A 16,036-nucleotide genomic window follows, 5' to 3' on the forward strand; every position below is an offset into this window, starting at 1 on the left:
GTGAAACCATTGTCCAAACCAATTATTATGCAAAATACATACGAAATAACCCTTTTTGTTTTACATTTCATAATATATATATCCGATAATAAAAAGATGTATTCTGCTTAAATTTTGCCGAGTGTATGGCTAGTGTTAACGCAATATTGTGTGGGAGTTACTAATATTAGAGAACATTTTAAAAATATTGATTTACAAAAGTTAGAAAAACATAACATCATAAGAATTGCTCTCGTTGAGAGTCGAACTCAAGACCTCCCGCTTACTAAACGGGTGCTCTAACCAACTGAGCTACGAGAGCTTATTGGTGAAGTATCAATCTGAAATCGTATTAATATAAAACTAAAAACTTATAATTCCAAATTCCAATGTAGAAAAAACGAAGCGGCTAGAACTGGGTTACAAAGCCCGACCCAGCCCGAACTAAAGTTGAAGACAATTTTAACCTCTAACAAGTAAACACCTGAAGTCAAACAGATGACGTTACATATAGTGAATTGGGAACATGAGAAAAGGATAACTGTGATTTTCAATGAATTTGGGTTGAATATTAATTTTTTTCTACAAAACACTTCCTCTGTCCTTTTGTTTTTGCCCCATTGCCATTTTTTGGGTTAAATTTTAATAACTTTGACCATAAATTACCGTTAATATATAAAAGATAATATAGTTATGAGTGATCTTTTTAGATTCGTCTCATTGTATATTTTATTAATATCACATTTTTATAATTTTTACGTTTATGGAAATAAAGTTATATACGTTTTAAGACGCGTTTTAGAGACCGTGCGCAGTCAAATGGGGCAAAAAAAATAGGAATAGAGAGTCTACTACTCTTTCTATGCATGATTTAGGAGCCCATGATTAATAGTCCAATTGGTTATGTAATTTGCATTAATAATGTAATTTGCATTAACAATGTAATTTGCATTAACAATGTTACAGTTAAATCGAATAAGTCTCATTGAATATGTAATTTGAATTAATAATGTGATAGCTAAATTTCGACCAAGATACTTTTCATATACTTACGTTTTGATGATTTGCTTAAACCATTGTGTGTTGTGGATGATACGTAATACAAGTATATTAATGGGAGTTTGTGCAGAGGGACTTAAACTTTGAGTTGTTTGGGTTGGTCGGATAAGGAACAAAAGAAGCATTTATTTTGGGCTTTGCTTCCGGTTCCATTGCTGATTACATTTTCACAATTTACAACTCAATTAAAGTCCCAACACAAATTCACCACCACCAACAAACAGTTCACCAATCAAACGCCCAAATTTCCACCAACACAGAATCCTTTACAAAATTAATCGATTATCCAATAATAATTGTTCATTTCACACAAAAACACCAACCAAAGTCTTGGGGTAAAGCCAGATTTTATTGTTTTTGGAGGCCAGAAGATTATAGCTAGTGGGTAAGAAAGGGCGAACCAAAAAGAAACGCTAAATAATTTTAACTCTTGTTTTTTTTCCATTGGGGCGCTTGGGCCTGGGGAGGGGGGGAGGGGGTTAGGATACGACCGTATCGGTCTGTATGACATGCTTTGGCCATAATCATGTCTCGGTACAAAATACCACATAACCTAAGTTTCACGAAACATCACTAGGAAAGGGATTGACGACGAAGAATCATTAGGATTGTAGGAAAGAAAATAAAGGAGTGGAAGATATACATTCACGATCCTTCCAATTATGACATGAGGCACAAAACGATGAATCAATTGAGAAAGGAGGTGTTCTTGATAGTCATGCTCAACTTCAGACTATACTAGAAGTGCTCTGCATTCATGTTATACTTTAGGCAGGGTATTGCTACTATTGCTGAGCTAGCTATTGCTTTAGTTTCAGAACCTCGTAATACAGTAATCCTTCTGTTCATCTCCCTTTTTTTCCCTCTTACTGTTTTATGTACCATGGAAAATGTAGAAGAGTACGTTCGTTTTGTTTCTTCGGTTGGTTAGGCTTAGGCACCAACAATGAACACTGGAGGCTGGGGCAGTCTTACTTGCTGCAATACTGCATATTAATGCCATACCTCAACTTTTGTCGTTCGCTCCTAGCACGATCAGGTTGTTAATTACACATTCAAAGATCAAACTCGAAGCAATTTGCGCAAATGCCACCTTTTTCATATGATGGATTAAATATAATAATAATAATAAAAAGAAAATGACAAATTTAGCTCAACTGGAAAACATAACTATTCTGATGGTTACTTTTAAAATGAAAGCATAAATATATGATTAGCGTCACCTGTAAGTTAATGGATGGATAGACCTTACAAAAAAGAATCGCTTAATCAGTCAAAAAAATACGTACTACAGCTTGTACCAATACCGCTATCTGCCAAGTGATGAATCCTCACTCTAGCGTAAGTAGCTTCCCTCAGCAAAACTAAAAATATTGGACCAAAATTATGTTGATGATGATGCATCAGATAGATACCAAACAACTTGGTAAGTTCTAACCAGTAGTTTTCTTGCTTCGGAAAGTCTCCTTGAGTGAAGCAAATTTCTTCTTGCATTGATTCATAGTTTTCCCAGGGACAGCAGTTGCAACCCGCTCCCAACGCTGAGGTGTTTCCTTGGGAAACGTTTTCAAGGCCTGAACAAGAGCTCTCTCTTGAACAGAAGACCAAACATCTGGGTCAGATAATCCCGAAGAAGCAGCTGGGCTATCTGTCGATGATGGTGCATTTGGAGTATCTGTAGGGGTTGTTGAACTACTAGCATCAGCCCCAGGAGCAGACCCAGTATTAGTCCCATTCACAATTGGAACACCTTGGACTTCTTCTCTAGTACTAAGTGGTGATGAAATAGTTGCCGCTGGTTTCCTTTTCTCAAGGAACGAATCAAATGCCTTGGAAGAGTCTGGCTTCTGGAGAAGAACTGATTTTGTAGCCTTCAGAATCTCTTCCACTGATCTACCAGTACCAATATACTCGGAAATAACCTCCCATCTCCTTGATGTCCCTTTTGGAAATTTTTGCATACCTTTTCTTAAGAGATCTATTTCTTCCTTGGCCCAAGGCTTCTCCTTTTCTTTCTCTTTCTCTTTCTCTTTCTCTTTCTCTTTCTCTTTCTTTTCATGGCTACTTGATGAATTCATGCTTCCATTAGCTTCCACTGCACCAGTTTGTTTTGGTTTCGGATTTGGACTAGAACTGGGACTCTTCTCATCGTCAACTTGACCATTAAGAGAGTTTTTAATAAATTTAACCTGTTCCTCTTTTTCCTTCCCCTCTATCTTATCACATAGGCCCCTGAGTCGCAACATGTCAAGTGACATACATAGAGTTTCTACATCATCCCCAGAAATATCAAATACACGATCAGATGCAACTTCAGCAGTAAGTGACCGAAGACGGGTCCGTTCTTTGCGCAAGAGTTTCTTTTCCTTCTCTTTTGCTTTCTTATTAAGCAAAGCAGCTTCAGCAGCTTTTTTATCTTCCTCCTCTTTCTTACGCTTCTCCTCTTCAGCAATTCGTGCAGCTTCTTCCTCTTCTAACTTCTTGGCTAAGAACTTGGCTTCCTTCTTCCGCTTCTTCTCCGCTTTCTCAAATTCTTTCCTCTTGGCTATCCTGGGATCTCTTTTATAGGCATTGTCAACAAGAGAGCGTACCCGAGTATATTCTTCTTTCCTGGCTTTCTCACTTAGCTTTGCATTTTGTCTTTCCATCCATCTTTTATGATCCCGAGATTCTGCTTGCTCAAGGTCAAATTCATCTGCATGTGGAAATTCTCTCCAGCTTTTAAAGGAATACCAAAAATTGTAGAATTTATCAACCTCGTCAAATGAAGAATTTTCATCTCCCAGTGAAGGGGCAGGCTGGTGAACAGACCACCGGCTATTCCTCATAAAAGCTGGACCAAAAACTTTGAAGAAATCTTGAGGTGCACAATCAGTGGGGATTTCATCATCAAATTCATCAGTTGAGTCATACATCCTTCTTTTTTGAGGGTCTATTAACAACTCATAAGCTTCTTGAATGGCCTTAAAATGGTTTTCAATTTCATCCTTCTTTGCTAGCTTTGAAGCTTCAGTTTCTTCTTGCAGAAGGAGTGCAGCTTGTTTGTCAGGATGATATTTCAAAGCAACATCCCGATAACTCTTTCTTATCTGCTCCTCAGTTGCAAGGTATCTCAAATGTGCCAACCCCAACAACGCATAATGGTCTTGTTGTTGTTTACCATCACCTCCAGATTTCTTCTTACTCTTACCACTGTATGACTCAAAAGAAGGAGTAAAAGTTTGCTCTTTATCGTTTGATGCACTCTGATCATCATCCTTGTCTGAAACTTCTACACAATGGCCAGAAAGTCTAAGTGCAACAGCGTGAAAAGAATGGCCAGCAGGTTCATACTTTGACACCTTTAAAGGGAGACAATTTGAAGAAACGTAGAGTGGCTTCCCATCTTCAAGCTCTTGTAAGTAGGATATAAGTCGAACATTACTCACTTGCTGGGCCATCATTTCTTAATAATGGCCCCAATATCAACAAAGAACGGAAACCACCAAGGAAAAGGAAGTCCAAAGACTACTCAGCTAGCAAAACCACCAAACTTGAAACTGCAATTATTCATGAAGATAGATTTTAAGTTTCTGATAGCCAAAAATGTCTATGAAAAGACTTCAAATAATGTTTAAGCTAAAGATATAAAGAAAGTCACATTGATTAACAAAGAATTCCAAAGAGCAAGGGCACGTTTCCAGTTAGCACAACCTGGAAAAAAATATATTTACTAGTATATCTTTCCTAGCCAAGGTAAGGTACAAATCTTAGCTGCACACAAATGCATAACACTCAAATCTCCTCCCTGATAAAATTCTCAGATAATATCACTAAAATCAATCAAGTATAAAATTGGAACAAAAAGGCAGATAAAAAGAAATACTATCAGCCAACCAAAAAATGTTAAAATGAACAAAGTCCAGAAGAAAGGGTAGCAGGAACACAAAGTAACCGGTTACAGAGCATAGGGGGTAACAGGAAGAAAACTGTGGCAAAGCTGGCTACATTGAATAATGAAGAGGGGTTTCAGAGTGCACAAAGACAGGCAAAATAATTTTCCAATATTCTATCTCAAAATGTTTCAAGTAAGATTCCAAAGCACTAATTGATGCACAATCTCTTCTATCACTGAGCATCGAACAATTTCAATCCTTGTAAAAATCCATATTAACTACACAATGTTAGTAGTAAATCATTTTATTTCTAAACACATTATTCATTTTTTTTTCGATCACTGAGTTCAGCACTGAACATAATTTATTTTCAATGGAAGGAAATTAGGAATTATCAACCTAGTACATAAGCTACAGTCCCTATGTGAATGCATAGTGATCCATGATCAAACCAATAACCCAAATTTCACCTTCTGTTGAGAGTATCAGGCAGTCAGGACTACCCATGCCTAAGCTGCAAAAAAGGAATTTAATCTTTTACCCTTGTCCAAACCCCCCCCCCCCCACCAAAAAAACAAAAACAAAATGTTATGCTGTATACTTTTTAAGGCACTTTCACTGAAAACTTGAAGAGCCACTTTATAAATCATCCAATAAACAAGACAGGGGCAAGACTTGGATTATCCATTAAACATAATATTTGAGTAAAATGCTTTTGCTCAATGAGATAACCTTATACGGCACAAATTGACACTGATGCAGTAAAAGTCTAATTGAAGTTATTGGAACTACAGAATCAGAAAAAATGTTAAAAACGATCTAACTACTTTCTTATGTAAAATCCCTTTTGGAGTTTAAAGTATGAATACAAGCACACAATCAACAGTGCTGCAGTTCACTTGGATTCCCATTTAAAACATTAAGTTTATAGTCATCTATCCCAAAGCTCCTTCTCTAGAGAAAATTTAGCTGTCCATCTGTTAAACACATAATGTCAAAAACTCCTTAAAAGCCAACTAAACCATGAACATAAATTGGGATCCAACGAGAAGATTCTTAAAATGAGGATTGATATGCAACATTTTCATTGAATATGCATATTTTTTTCAGCTAAATGAGCATATTTTGATTCTGAAGCCAGTATATGCAAGAAAAAAACTTGGGCTCTCGGGAAGGTAAAATGCTATGATACACAGTGGGAAGCTAAAATCCAGTGATACAACTAAGCATCTAATACAACAACAACAACAACAACAACAACAACAACAACAAAGCCTTAGTCCCAAAATGATTTGTTATCAATCATTATATACTACTTGGTTCTAGTATATTATTTGTAATATTTAGTAAATAAAAATAGGAAAAAAAGACATGCATATAGAGTAACCTTTTTGCCACGTAAGTGTACATAAATAATCCCATGTTTTATGATTTTAAATACAAGCTCACCAAGATTCGTGGAAGAATGATTTATCAGGGGATAGTAGATAATACCCAACTAACCAAATTACTTGAAAGAAAATAATTAAAAAAAATTGCAGTATCAACAAATGCCCGTCAAAAATTTTTCCTGCAAAGATTCACACTATACTTTCATCTGGAATCATGAAAGTGGGATAAGAAGGTGATTAGGTGGATTAGGATCAGATTATTAACTATCATATTTCCTGATACTTATTTAATGAATTTTCTCAATTTCTCATTCATTCCTCATGGCAGTATTGTCATAGAATCACACATTATGATCATCAGAGAGAGTTAATGACTTTGATTATCATTATGACAACTTGTTAGTAATATTATCCATCCATTGTTGCGCAGAACAACCTAAAAGGCATTGGCTTGCTGACAATTCATTGCCATCTTCACTTCACACCTTTGCCAAGCTTACCTAACAGTTTAAAGGAGAAACTGAGAAGAAAGACATTTTCTGCCATCTTCTTCCTACCTTCAGGATTCCAGGTTTAAAAAAATAGCAAGAGGGTTCATAAACTCTGTTTAAAAATAAGAGCTCTTCCCGGTCAATTACAATATGCCTAAGAGCCTAATCACTATCCCATCTGAGACTAAAATAAAATTCTAGCTGAAATGTTTCCTGCTTCAAAATTTAAAAGGTAAGCTACCTTGTTATTTAGAGTATGTTTCACAGTTTGGCACACCCATGATGAATTCTTATAGAAAAACACATGTTTCTCTAACATTACGAAAGGAAACATCAGAGTCTCAGACACTGATTTAAAAGCTTGATACCGTTTAGCATGTTACAAGATCTACTAAACTACGAATATATACAATTTCTCTCACCAACCAAAGAAGATTCACTTAAAGAACAAAATCCTTAATTATCACAATATGTAATTTACCACACCAAGTATTTTTAGTCCAAACATCTTCAATTTTTCAGAAATGTCGATAATCAACCTGATTACAATCACCAGCAACAATTACCACCGCGCAAAACAAAGCACAATATCTAACACATCAAACCTAATGATGTCAACCCAGCAAATCTCACTTCGAAGATTTAACCGCCATAATATAGAAACAGAACAAACACAACCAACTACAAAAATCAGCGCAATAAAACATATAGTATACTGTATAAATATATTCATCTCGAAAAACAATAATTCTTCCAATAGTTTTGCGCTATGTCGGCAACTATGGTAAGAAGATGCATAAATCAATTTGATTACAAACAAATTTGCTTGATTGGTACATGAAAAACCCTAATCGCAAAATCAATACCAGATTTTAGCCATATTAAACACAAAATATCCAAAAAATCTCCGAAATCGACCTTAAAGTCATCAAAACATAAGAAATTGAACTTAAATCATCAAAAAAACAAAAATATAAATCGTTCATAGCATAAAACATAATAACAATAACAAATTAACAAAAAATTGAGAGAAAAATACCTTGATTGAAAGCAGAGAGATCGCAGCAAAAGTGGAGAGAGAAGGAAGAGAAAGTAGGTATAGAAGGAAGCGTGAAAGCTAAGAAGTTGAAGCTTTGGTGAAGAAGAAGTATGAAGCTGCGATTGGTTGCGAGAGTTTGTGAGAGGAGAAAGAGGCGTTTTCTCCTTACTGGTTTGTGAGGTCTGCTAGGGTTTTGTTTAAGTAGCAAGTGTTCTATTGCTCATGTTTTCGAAGTTTACTACCGAGTTGCCTATAACTTCTTCTATCGCAACCTAGCGTTTGCGTGTCAAAATTTAGTTTTTCGCTGTTATTTTTTAGTTGCAACGTTTACTCTTTAATGATTAGGTTAAAATTGTAAAAACAAAATAAAAAATGACATTATATATTTTTGCTAAAAAAAATACAATTTATATGAAGTATACAAGTACGGTACATAATTACAAAAAAATATGAAAGGCGTTGTGTTTGTATTATGGTTATAGTTGTACATCATAGGCAGCCTAAAAGAGATTATCTTGTGTGCATTGAGTATCAAGTTTCTATAAAATTGTATTCGAATCTGACCTAACGAGCTCGACCCAAATATGAAATTTACCTATTATAAGATAATCAAAGATCTTATTTAACTTCAAACTAGCCTAACCTAAACCAAACAGCCAATGAGTCGAAGCTCACCTTATCGATTCGAAATTGGCTGAGCATAAGTGTTCAAATCGAAGATCTTCTCCTTCGAATACAAACACAATAAAGGAATAAAGCAAAAGTAGGAAGAAAAACACTATAGTATCTTTTTTTTCCTCGAATTGGTTGCTTTATTTCTATAATATATTTGAAGTTATAAATTTTTTTCTAAACTGAACTTATTTTTACTAAATTGAACTTATTTTTACTGAATTGAAATTATTTTTATTGAACTAATTTATTTATTTTTACTAATTTTTTTTTTTTTTTTTTTGAAAGTAAAGTGAAGAAGGCTTTAACAAGACGACAAAGAAAAGGAGGGAGTTGTTTTGTTTTTGGGTAGTTGTAAAACAAACACAATGGTTAGGGGTATCTCCTACACTCTTAGTTGCAGTCGTTAGTTTTAGGGGTGAGCACGGATCGGATATCCGATCCGAAATTCACTTTCGGATCAAATGTTTGTATCCGAAAATTAGGATATCTGATATCCGATATCCAATCTGAAAGCTTCAGATATCCGATATTCGGTTATCCGAAATTTTGGATCGGATAATTTGGATATCCAGTATCCGATTCTTTTTATTAAATATTTAATATTAATCATTTTATAAAGGCAAAATTATTTTTTTAAAAGGCAAATTCATATGTATATTTGAGTTATTTTGCTGTTTTAGTCTTTAGAGGCAAATTACAACCTGAACAAATTGAATAATTAAATAAACTAAATAACTTAAGTAATCAAATAACCTGAACAAACCAAAGTGACTGATTGAATAACTTGTGAACAAACTCACAAAGTGACTAGAAAAAATCTGAAGTCCAACTAATTATAACATATTACAATATAAAGAAATTTTAGAGAACTTGCATACTAATTGTCACATTACAAAACAAAGAAATGTTCAATTTCCGTAAATCCCAGAGCTGGATTGCTGATTCACTAGTTAATGTAACAGAATTCACATCATGAGGATCCCATGATCCACCAGTTAGGTAATGAAGCACACCATCTGATTCCAGTGATTGTACCTAGAAAACACAGGAACATTCAAATAAAGAATCAGATGATGTTGTATTAAAAGCAGGCACATTTGCATGAGATATAACACATTATAAAGACATAAATACGAATTGATTAGCAAAAATGAAGCCAAATGTAGACGAAGATACAGGTACAGTAGGCACATTTGTATGATCCATTTATCACAATGGAAGAAGCAGAATCTGTAGATTAAGTGGAGGAACTATCATCCATTATAGATGAGCTCCTCTTATCTGCTACTCCATTCTGCACCGTTGATATATAGTTAATTTCACTACCACTGGCTTCTGCAAGGGGGTGAATCTCTGATGTGTTTGTGTCCCAGTAAACAGGACTTGCATCTCTATCTTGCATTTCTATCTTCTGAATCAAGACGTACCATGTCCACAGCACATTCCACAGAATCAGACACATCAGACACATAATCAAGTGTATCATTCTTGTCGGACACAACAATCAGAACCTTAGTCCAACTTGGCAATGGTTAGAACATATGTGCATATAAAGTTTGTCGAGCATCGCCAACATTTGATGTCCACGTCCAAAAAATATAAATATACTCCCTTCATCCACAAACAATCATCCTATATTTCATCTTAGGATGTCCACAAAAAAAAAAAAAAAAAAAAATAAAATAAAATAAAATAAAATAAATATATATATATATATATATATATATATATATATATATATATAAATCCACTAATTTAAATGGAAAATTTTCTTACTTAACCCATGTACAGTAAACCACTTCCACCAAGTCCCTCTCACTCTCACCCCACGGCTTATTAAATTCCTAAATATGCGTGTTAAAGCCTAACAGGAATATTTTTTTATGGATGGAGGGATCAGTTTTAAAATAAACCAAACAATGTTCAGCAATAAAAAATGGACAGTACGTTATCTAAATTAAGTTCACATGATTATTAGCACTGATGCAAATTTATACAAGTTATTGTAGCATTTGTTGTACTTAAAGTAGGTCAAAGTTATTGTTAAAAAAATGCAGAAACTATAACATTAAAAAAAATACAAACCAATAAAATAGTATTACCTCTAATTCTAAAAATAATCATCGACGACGGAAACCGAGGGAAAATCAACAAGAGAAGACAACTCTACATTAAAAAAAATAGTAAGTTATACAATAAATACATACAAATAATTGTAGAACATAAAATAGAAAAAAAAAAAAAAAACAGAAACATTTTGTAAATTCCAGCTTAAATAAATAATAATAGATATTAAAAAAAGTATTACCCTCTTCAATTTGTTGAATATCATCAATACTTTCTTCAATCATAAGTGTACCACGTGTACTACGCATCCAATCTTGTGCACATATCAAAGCTTCAACCATATGTGAAGAAAGCGAACTACGAAACACATCAAGTACTCTCCCACTGGTGCTAAACGCAGACTCGGATGCAACCGTAGAAACTGGAATGGCTAATAGACCAACAATAGGATATCTCTCCACCCCTTTTTTCCACCATCCCAAAGCATCAAAATTCTTACCCGTGATAGGCTTTCTATCATCCATTAAGTACTTGTCCAAATCACTTTTTTTTTTTATCAAAAATCATTTGTCCACCAATATCCCTTTCAAACTCATAATCAGCCACATCATGCCAATCATTACAAGTTTCCAAGTCTCTTGAACTCAAATAAATATTTTCAGAAACATTTGGCACATTTTGACTTTGTAAAGAAGCATAATGTTCATACAACGAAGTCAAAGTATTCATGACCATATCATTCAACTTTGCAGCCTTCATAGAGTCATATTGATAATTAATAGCACACATCACATAATGCATTTTGCGTCTAGGATCAAGCACAACAGCAACATACAACATCAAGTTAATGTTATCCACATTTTCCCAATATTTTTCATGATTTTTCTTCATCCCATAGGCCTTTAACATCTCACCACTATCAACACTTTCACACTTTTTTTTAATTATCTTCCAAATTGTCACAAGTTCAAGCAAATACACATTATTATTAGCAAACAAAGATCCATAAAGTCTCAAAGTGGCATCATAAATTATCTTAAGAAAGGGAAGCAAAGAAGCAACACGATCCCAATTGTTATCGGCAGGAACACCAGAAAGTTTTGTTTGTTCAGCAAGAAATTTACCACCATCAGAATTCTCCAACAAATCAAAAGCTTTTTGATAAACCATAGCATATTCTAACATCAAATAAGTGGAGTTCCACTTAGTTTCAACATCCAAACAAAGTTGACGTTTTGATTCAATTTGTTCTTGATTAACACAATTTCGAAACTTTTGCAATCTAGCAGGGAAAGATCTAACAAATCTCATAGCATTACGTATTCTTTTTATTGATTCATCACATTCTTTCAAACCTTCCCTCACTGTTAAATTAAGAAGGTGGGCTGCGCATCGCATATGCACAAATTTACCATCTAAAATAGTCCCATCTTTGCAACCTCCTCCTCAAATATTGAACCCCTACATCATTTGAACTTGCATTGTCTACGATAATGGTCATTACCTTGGTAATACCCCACTCAAGCAAACACTTTTCAATCGATTTACCAATAGCCTCACCTGAATGGCCAGTAATAGGACAAAAATTTAAATTTTTTTTGTGCAAGTTCCAATTATGATCAATAAAATAGACTGTTAAACACATGTAAGACAAATTTTGACAAGAAAACTTGCTAAATTAGCTCTTCAGTTTTTTTTTCATCCAAAAACACACGATAACAATCTCTAGCAACTGTGAAACGAGAGGGAATAATGAAATTTGGTTGAACAACAGACATAAAATGGCGAAAACCCTTACGCTCAGAAAACCTAAATGGCAATTCATCCATTATTATCATTTTAGCAAAAGCTTTTCTACCATCCTCCTGCCTAAACTTCCAAAATTCTAATTTTCCTTTTTTTCACATTTTTTATTATCACCTATACTATCTACTAAAGTTTGTTGACTTTGCTCACTAGAAAAAGCAAGAAGCCTTTGTGATTGCTCAATATTAGGGAGATAATCCTTACACCTTGAAAGATGATTTTTCATAACACTTGTACCACTTTTAGAGTCACCACAAACATCAACATGACAATACAAACATTTGATCTTTTATCCCCACCTTTATTTATCAACTCAAAATGATCCCAAAGCCAAGACCTTTATTCCTTACCTTTATTTTTAGCTCCTACATCCTCACTAGTCCCAGTTGAAGGTCTTTTTGTTGAAACTATTGGTGGTGGATTTTGATCTCCAACAGGCTCGGCAGCAGAAACACTTGAAGCCAAGGGATCCTCACTTGACGGGTTAGTTGGGGCAACACTTTCAGCAGTAATATCATGATCATCCATTATCTACAACACAACATTAACATTTGACCACTTCAGAAGTAAATATTAAAGCATACTAATTATAATGAACAATCAAATATCAACCCACAAAATTGAACACTAATGCCACTAAGTCACTAATTGAACACAAATCAGCCTATAGCAGTAATCGAAAGAAGTTACTGGCTTTTAAATCATCTTCCATCATCATATATTAATATACTTCAAACACAAAAAAAAAAAAAGAAACTACTATGACAATATGGTAATCATGAGCCTAATTGGTGGTAATCGACTAATCGAGGCCTTGTAAAATCAGATGCAGAGTTAGTACTATCACTAGTAGAAATATATAAAAGAGTACCGGTTCAGAACCCCCCCTATCACACCGGTTTTGAACCGGACCGAATTTGAGGGATGCCAACAAAAAAACATTCGCATCGGTTCAAAACCGGTGCCAATTCTTAGCAACCGGTGCGAATTAATTTTTTTGGCACCGGTTAACCAGTGCTAAAATTAATTGGCGCGCTTTTTGTTTTTTTGGTTTTAAATACAATTGGCACCGGTTAACCGGTGCCATTAACAATATATATATTTTTTTTTGTTTTTTTGGCAATAATAATAATAATAATAATAATAATAATAATAATAATATAATAATAATAATAATAATAATAATAATAATAATAATAATAATAATAATAATAAAACTTGTACATCCTGCATAAATTCTACCATTATTATAATATATTATAATAACAATAATAATTATAATTATTATTATTAACATAATAAAAATAATAATAATAATTTCTAAATTGAAATAATAACAATACATAGATATTACTAATCCCAAATGCAATACAATGAAGTGTCATATTTACAATTCCTCAAAAAAAAAAGTGTCATATTTACAAACATTACTAATTAATAATGTAGTTAAAAAGTTAACAAAATCTAAATTCAAATAGAAGTGACATTTACAAATTAAAGGTGATGAAAGACGCCAACATGTCTCGAACTTCATTAAGTTCCTTACTTGTCAACGGATCTTCCCTTTGTACCTTGCAAAACTTGGAATAAACTAAAAATTATGTTAGAATTAATTACTTAGGTTATGCATGTATAAATGCATTTTTAAAAAATTAAATACCAAACTTGATTTATTATAAGTGGCTCAAATATATAGAATGATTCTATTATTTGTAAGTATAAACAAGCAAGTAATAGTCAAATTCATGCACTTACAAGTTCACTTGGGCAAAAATTTATTACCTAGGCCTATTTAACTTCTACTTTGCCTATTTTCTGCATTTCTTATCAAATGAACTCATTCTTTCTCATAACATGTCAATATTACTTAGTTTTAGGCGGCTAAGGCTTGAAATCACATGAAAAGAGCAATTTACTAGGTTTTAGGACGCATTTTCATCCAAAATGGTCCAAATAAGGCCTATATTATTTCTACTTTGCCTATTTTCTACATTTCTTATCAAATGAACTCATTCTTTTTCATAACATGTCAATATTACTCAGTTTTAGGCGGCTAAGGCTTGAAATCACATGGTTTTAGGATGCATTGTCATCCAAATTGGCCCAAATAAGGCCTATATGACTTCTACTTTGCCTATTTTCTGTATTTCTTATCAAATGAACTCATTCTTTATCATAACATGTCAATATTACTTAGTTTTAGGCGGCTAAGGCTTGAAATCACATGAAAAGAGCAATTTAAGGGTTCTAGGATGCATTTTCATCCAAAATGGCCCAAATAAGGCCTATTTGACTTCTACTTTGCCTATTTTCTGCATTTCTTATCAAATGAACTCATTCTTTCTCGTAACATGTCAACATTACTTAGTTTTAGGCGGCTAAGGCTTGAAATCAAATGAAAAGAGCAATTACTAGTGAATGTATGTCGACTTTCCAATTTTAAGGAAAATCCGGCAGCAATTCCCCCCAGTTCTCCAAGTACACGATGTAGATAATTACTCACCCACATATGTACCCAGAGGAAATGGTAAGCCAAGATGTTCCTGAAAATCGAAAAAAAAAGACATACATTCACCACCTAAGTGAGAGTAAACGTTCAAGAACAGCCCCAATCGGGGACTATTCAAGACTTTCTCCTAATGAGAAAGCCTTGAACGGGTATTTAGGCATATGATGATGCAAGCATTTTATATATTCTTGTATTTATTTGTCATTAAACAATACACAAGTTGTAATAGCATGAAAAAACTTTTATTAAATGGGTAAAGAGAAAGAAATATAGCTTAGTAAAGTTTATAATTCATACTAATATAGCAAGTACAATGGATGTACTCTTTCTAACTTCCCACTTGAGCTAAATATGTAGTCTTCAAGCTAAACTTATGTTTCACATATGAATCTATAAAAAAAACAAAAAGAAACAAAAGTTAGTAATTAATTAGTACCTACATATATTGGTAAACTATAACACATCATTCATCAAACTAACAATTGATAAACTATTTATTCACTAATTTAGAACACAATTGCTAATCATTAATTCATACAAAATTAGAAATTTGGGAAATAGTATTTTTTTTTTTGTAGCTACATTCACAATTCAACCAAGTTATATTTTACATACCAAAATTCAACTTACTAACATGGTTACTAATCTCTAATTTTTCAAAATTACCCATTAAAACCTCCTAAAATTCACAAGGGGTTGAATTATATTGAAACCCTAACTTTAGTTTGTTCATATGCCCAACAATTGTTCAAAATGCAAAAGAAAATATAGGTAGAGAATTGAAAATAATTATTCAAAATGCCCAAAAAATTAATATTAACCCTAGGTGGAAGAGGTGAGAATAACTACCATAATTGGAGGTGGAAGGGAAGGAGAGATGGAGGGCAGAGGATGGCGGCCGATGGAGGAGGAACCTCGCGGCTAAGGAGTGGCGGCTGTGGCGCGGCGGCAGTGGAGAACCTTCGGGATGTGGCGAACCTCGGGGCTGTGGCACGGCAGCTGTGGCGAACCTTGGGGCTGTGGCGCGACGGCTATGGGGAGCCTCGGGGCTTCTCCTATGTCGCTGCTTAGAGGAGAATAAAGAGGGAAAGGAACCTCCACCGGCGTATATTGCTCGCGGTGGAGGAGGCGGCTGTGGTGGAGGG

The 16,036-nt window shown here is 34.0% G+C and overlaps 1 protein-coding gene and 1 non-coding gene across 2 annotated transcripts; both read right to left on the reverse strand.

Annotated features, from left to right (window-relative positions):
• Window positions 1-227: 227 nt before the first annotated feature.
• Window positions 228-301, reverse strand: TRNAT-AGU. The gene has a single exon. It is a non-coding gene; the product is annotated as a tRNA-Thr (tRNA).
• Window positions 302-2,161: 1,860 nt separating this feature from the next.
• Window positions 2,162-8,136, reverse strand: LOC110709649 (dnaJ homolog subfamily C member 2-like). The gene is made up of 2 exons (XM_021887863.1): window positions 7,835-8,136; window positions 2,162-4,577 (listed from the first exon to the last, which is right to left on the reverse strand). The coding sequence occupies exon 2, from the start codon at window positions 4,479-4,481 to the stop codon at window positions 2,472-2,474; it is 2,010 nt and encodes a 669-aa protein (XP_021743555.1). The 5' UTR covers window positions 4,482-4,577; window positions 7,835-8,136; the 3' UTR covers window positions 2,162-2,471.
• Window positions 8,137-16,036: the final 7,900 nt, after the last annotated feature.

This window comes from Chenopodium quinoa, unplaced genomic scaffold, assembly GCF_001683475.1.
Source record: "Chenopodium quinoa cultivar QQ74 unplaced genomic scaffold, ASM168347v1, whole genome shotgun sequence".
NCBI lineage: Eukaryota > Viridiplantae > Streptophyta > Magnoliopsida > Caryophyllales > Amaranthaceae > Chenopodium > Chenopodium quinoa.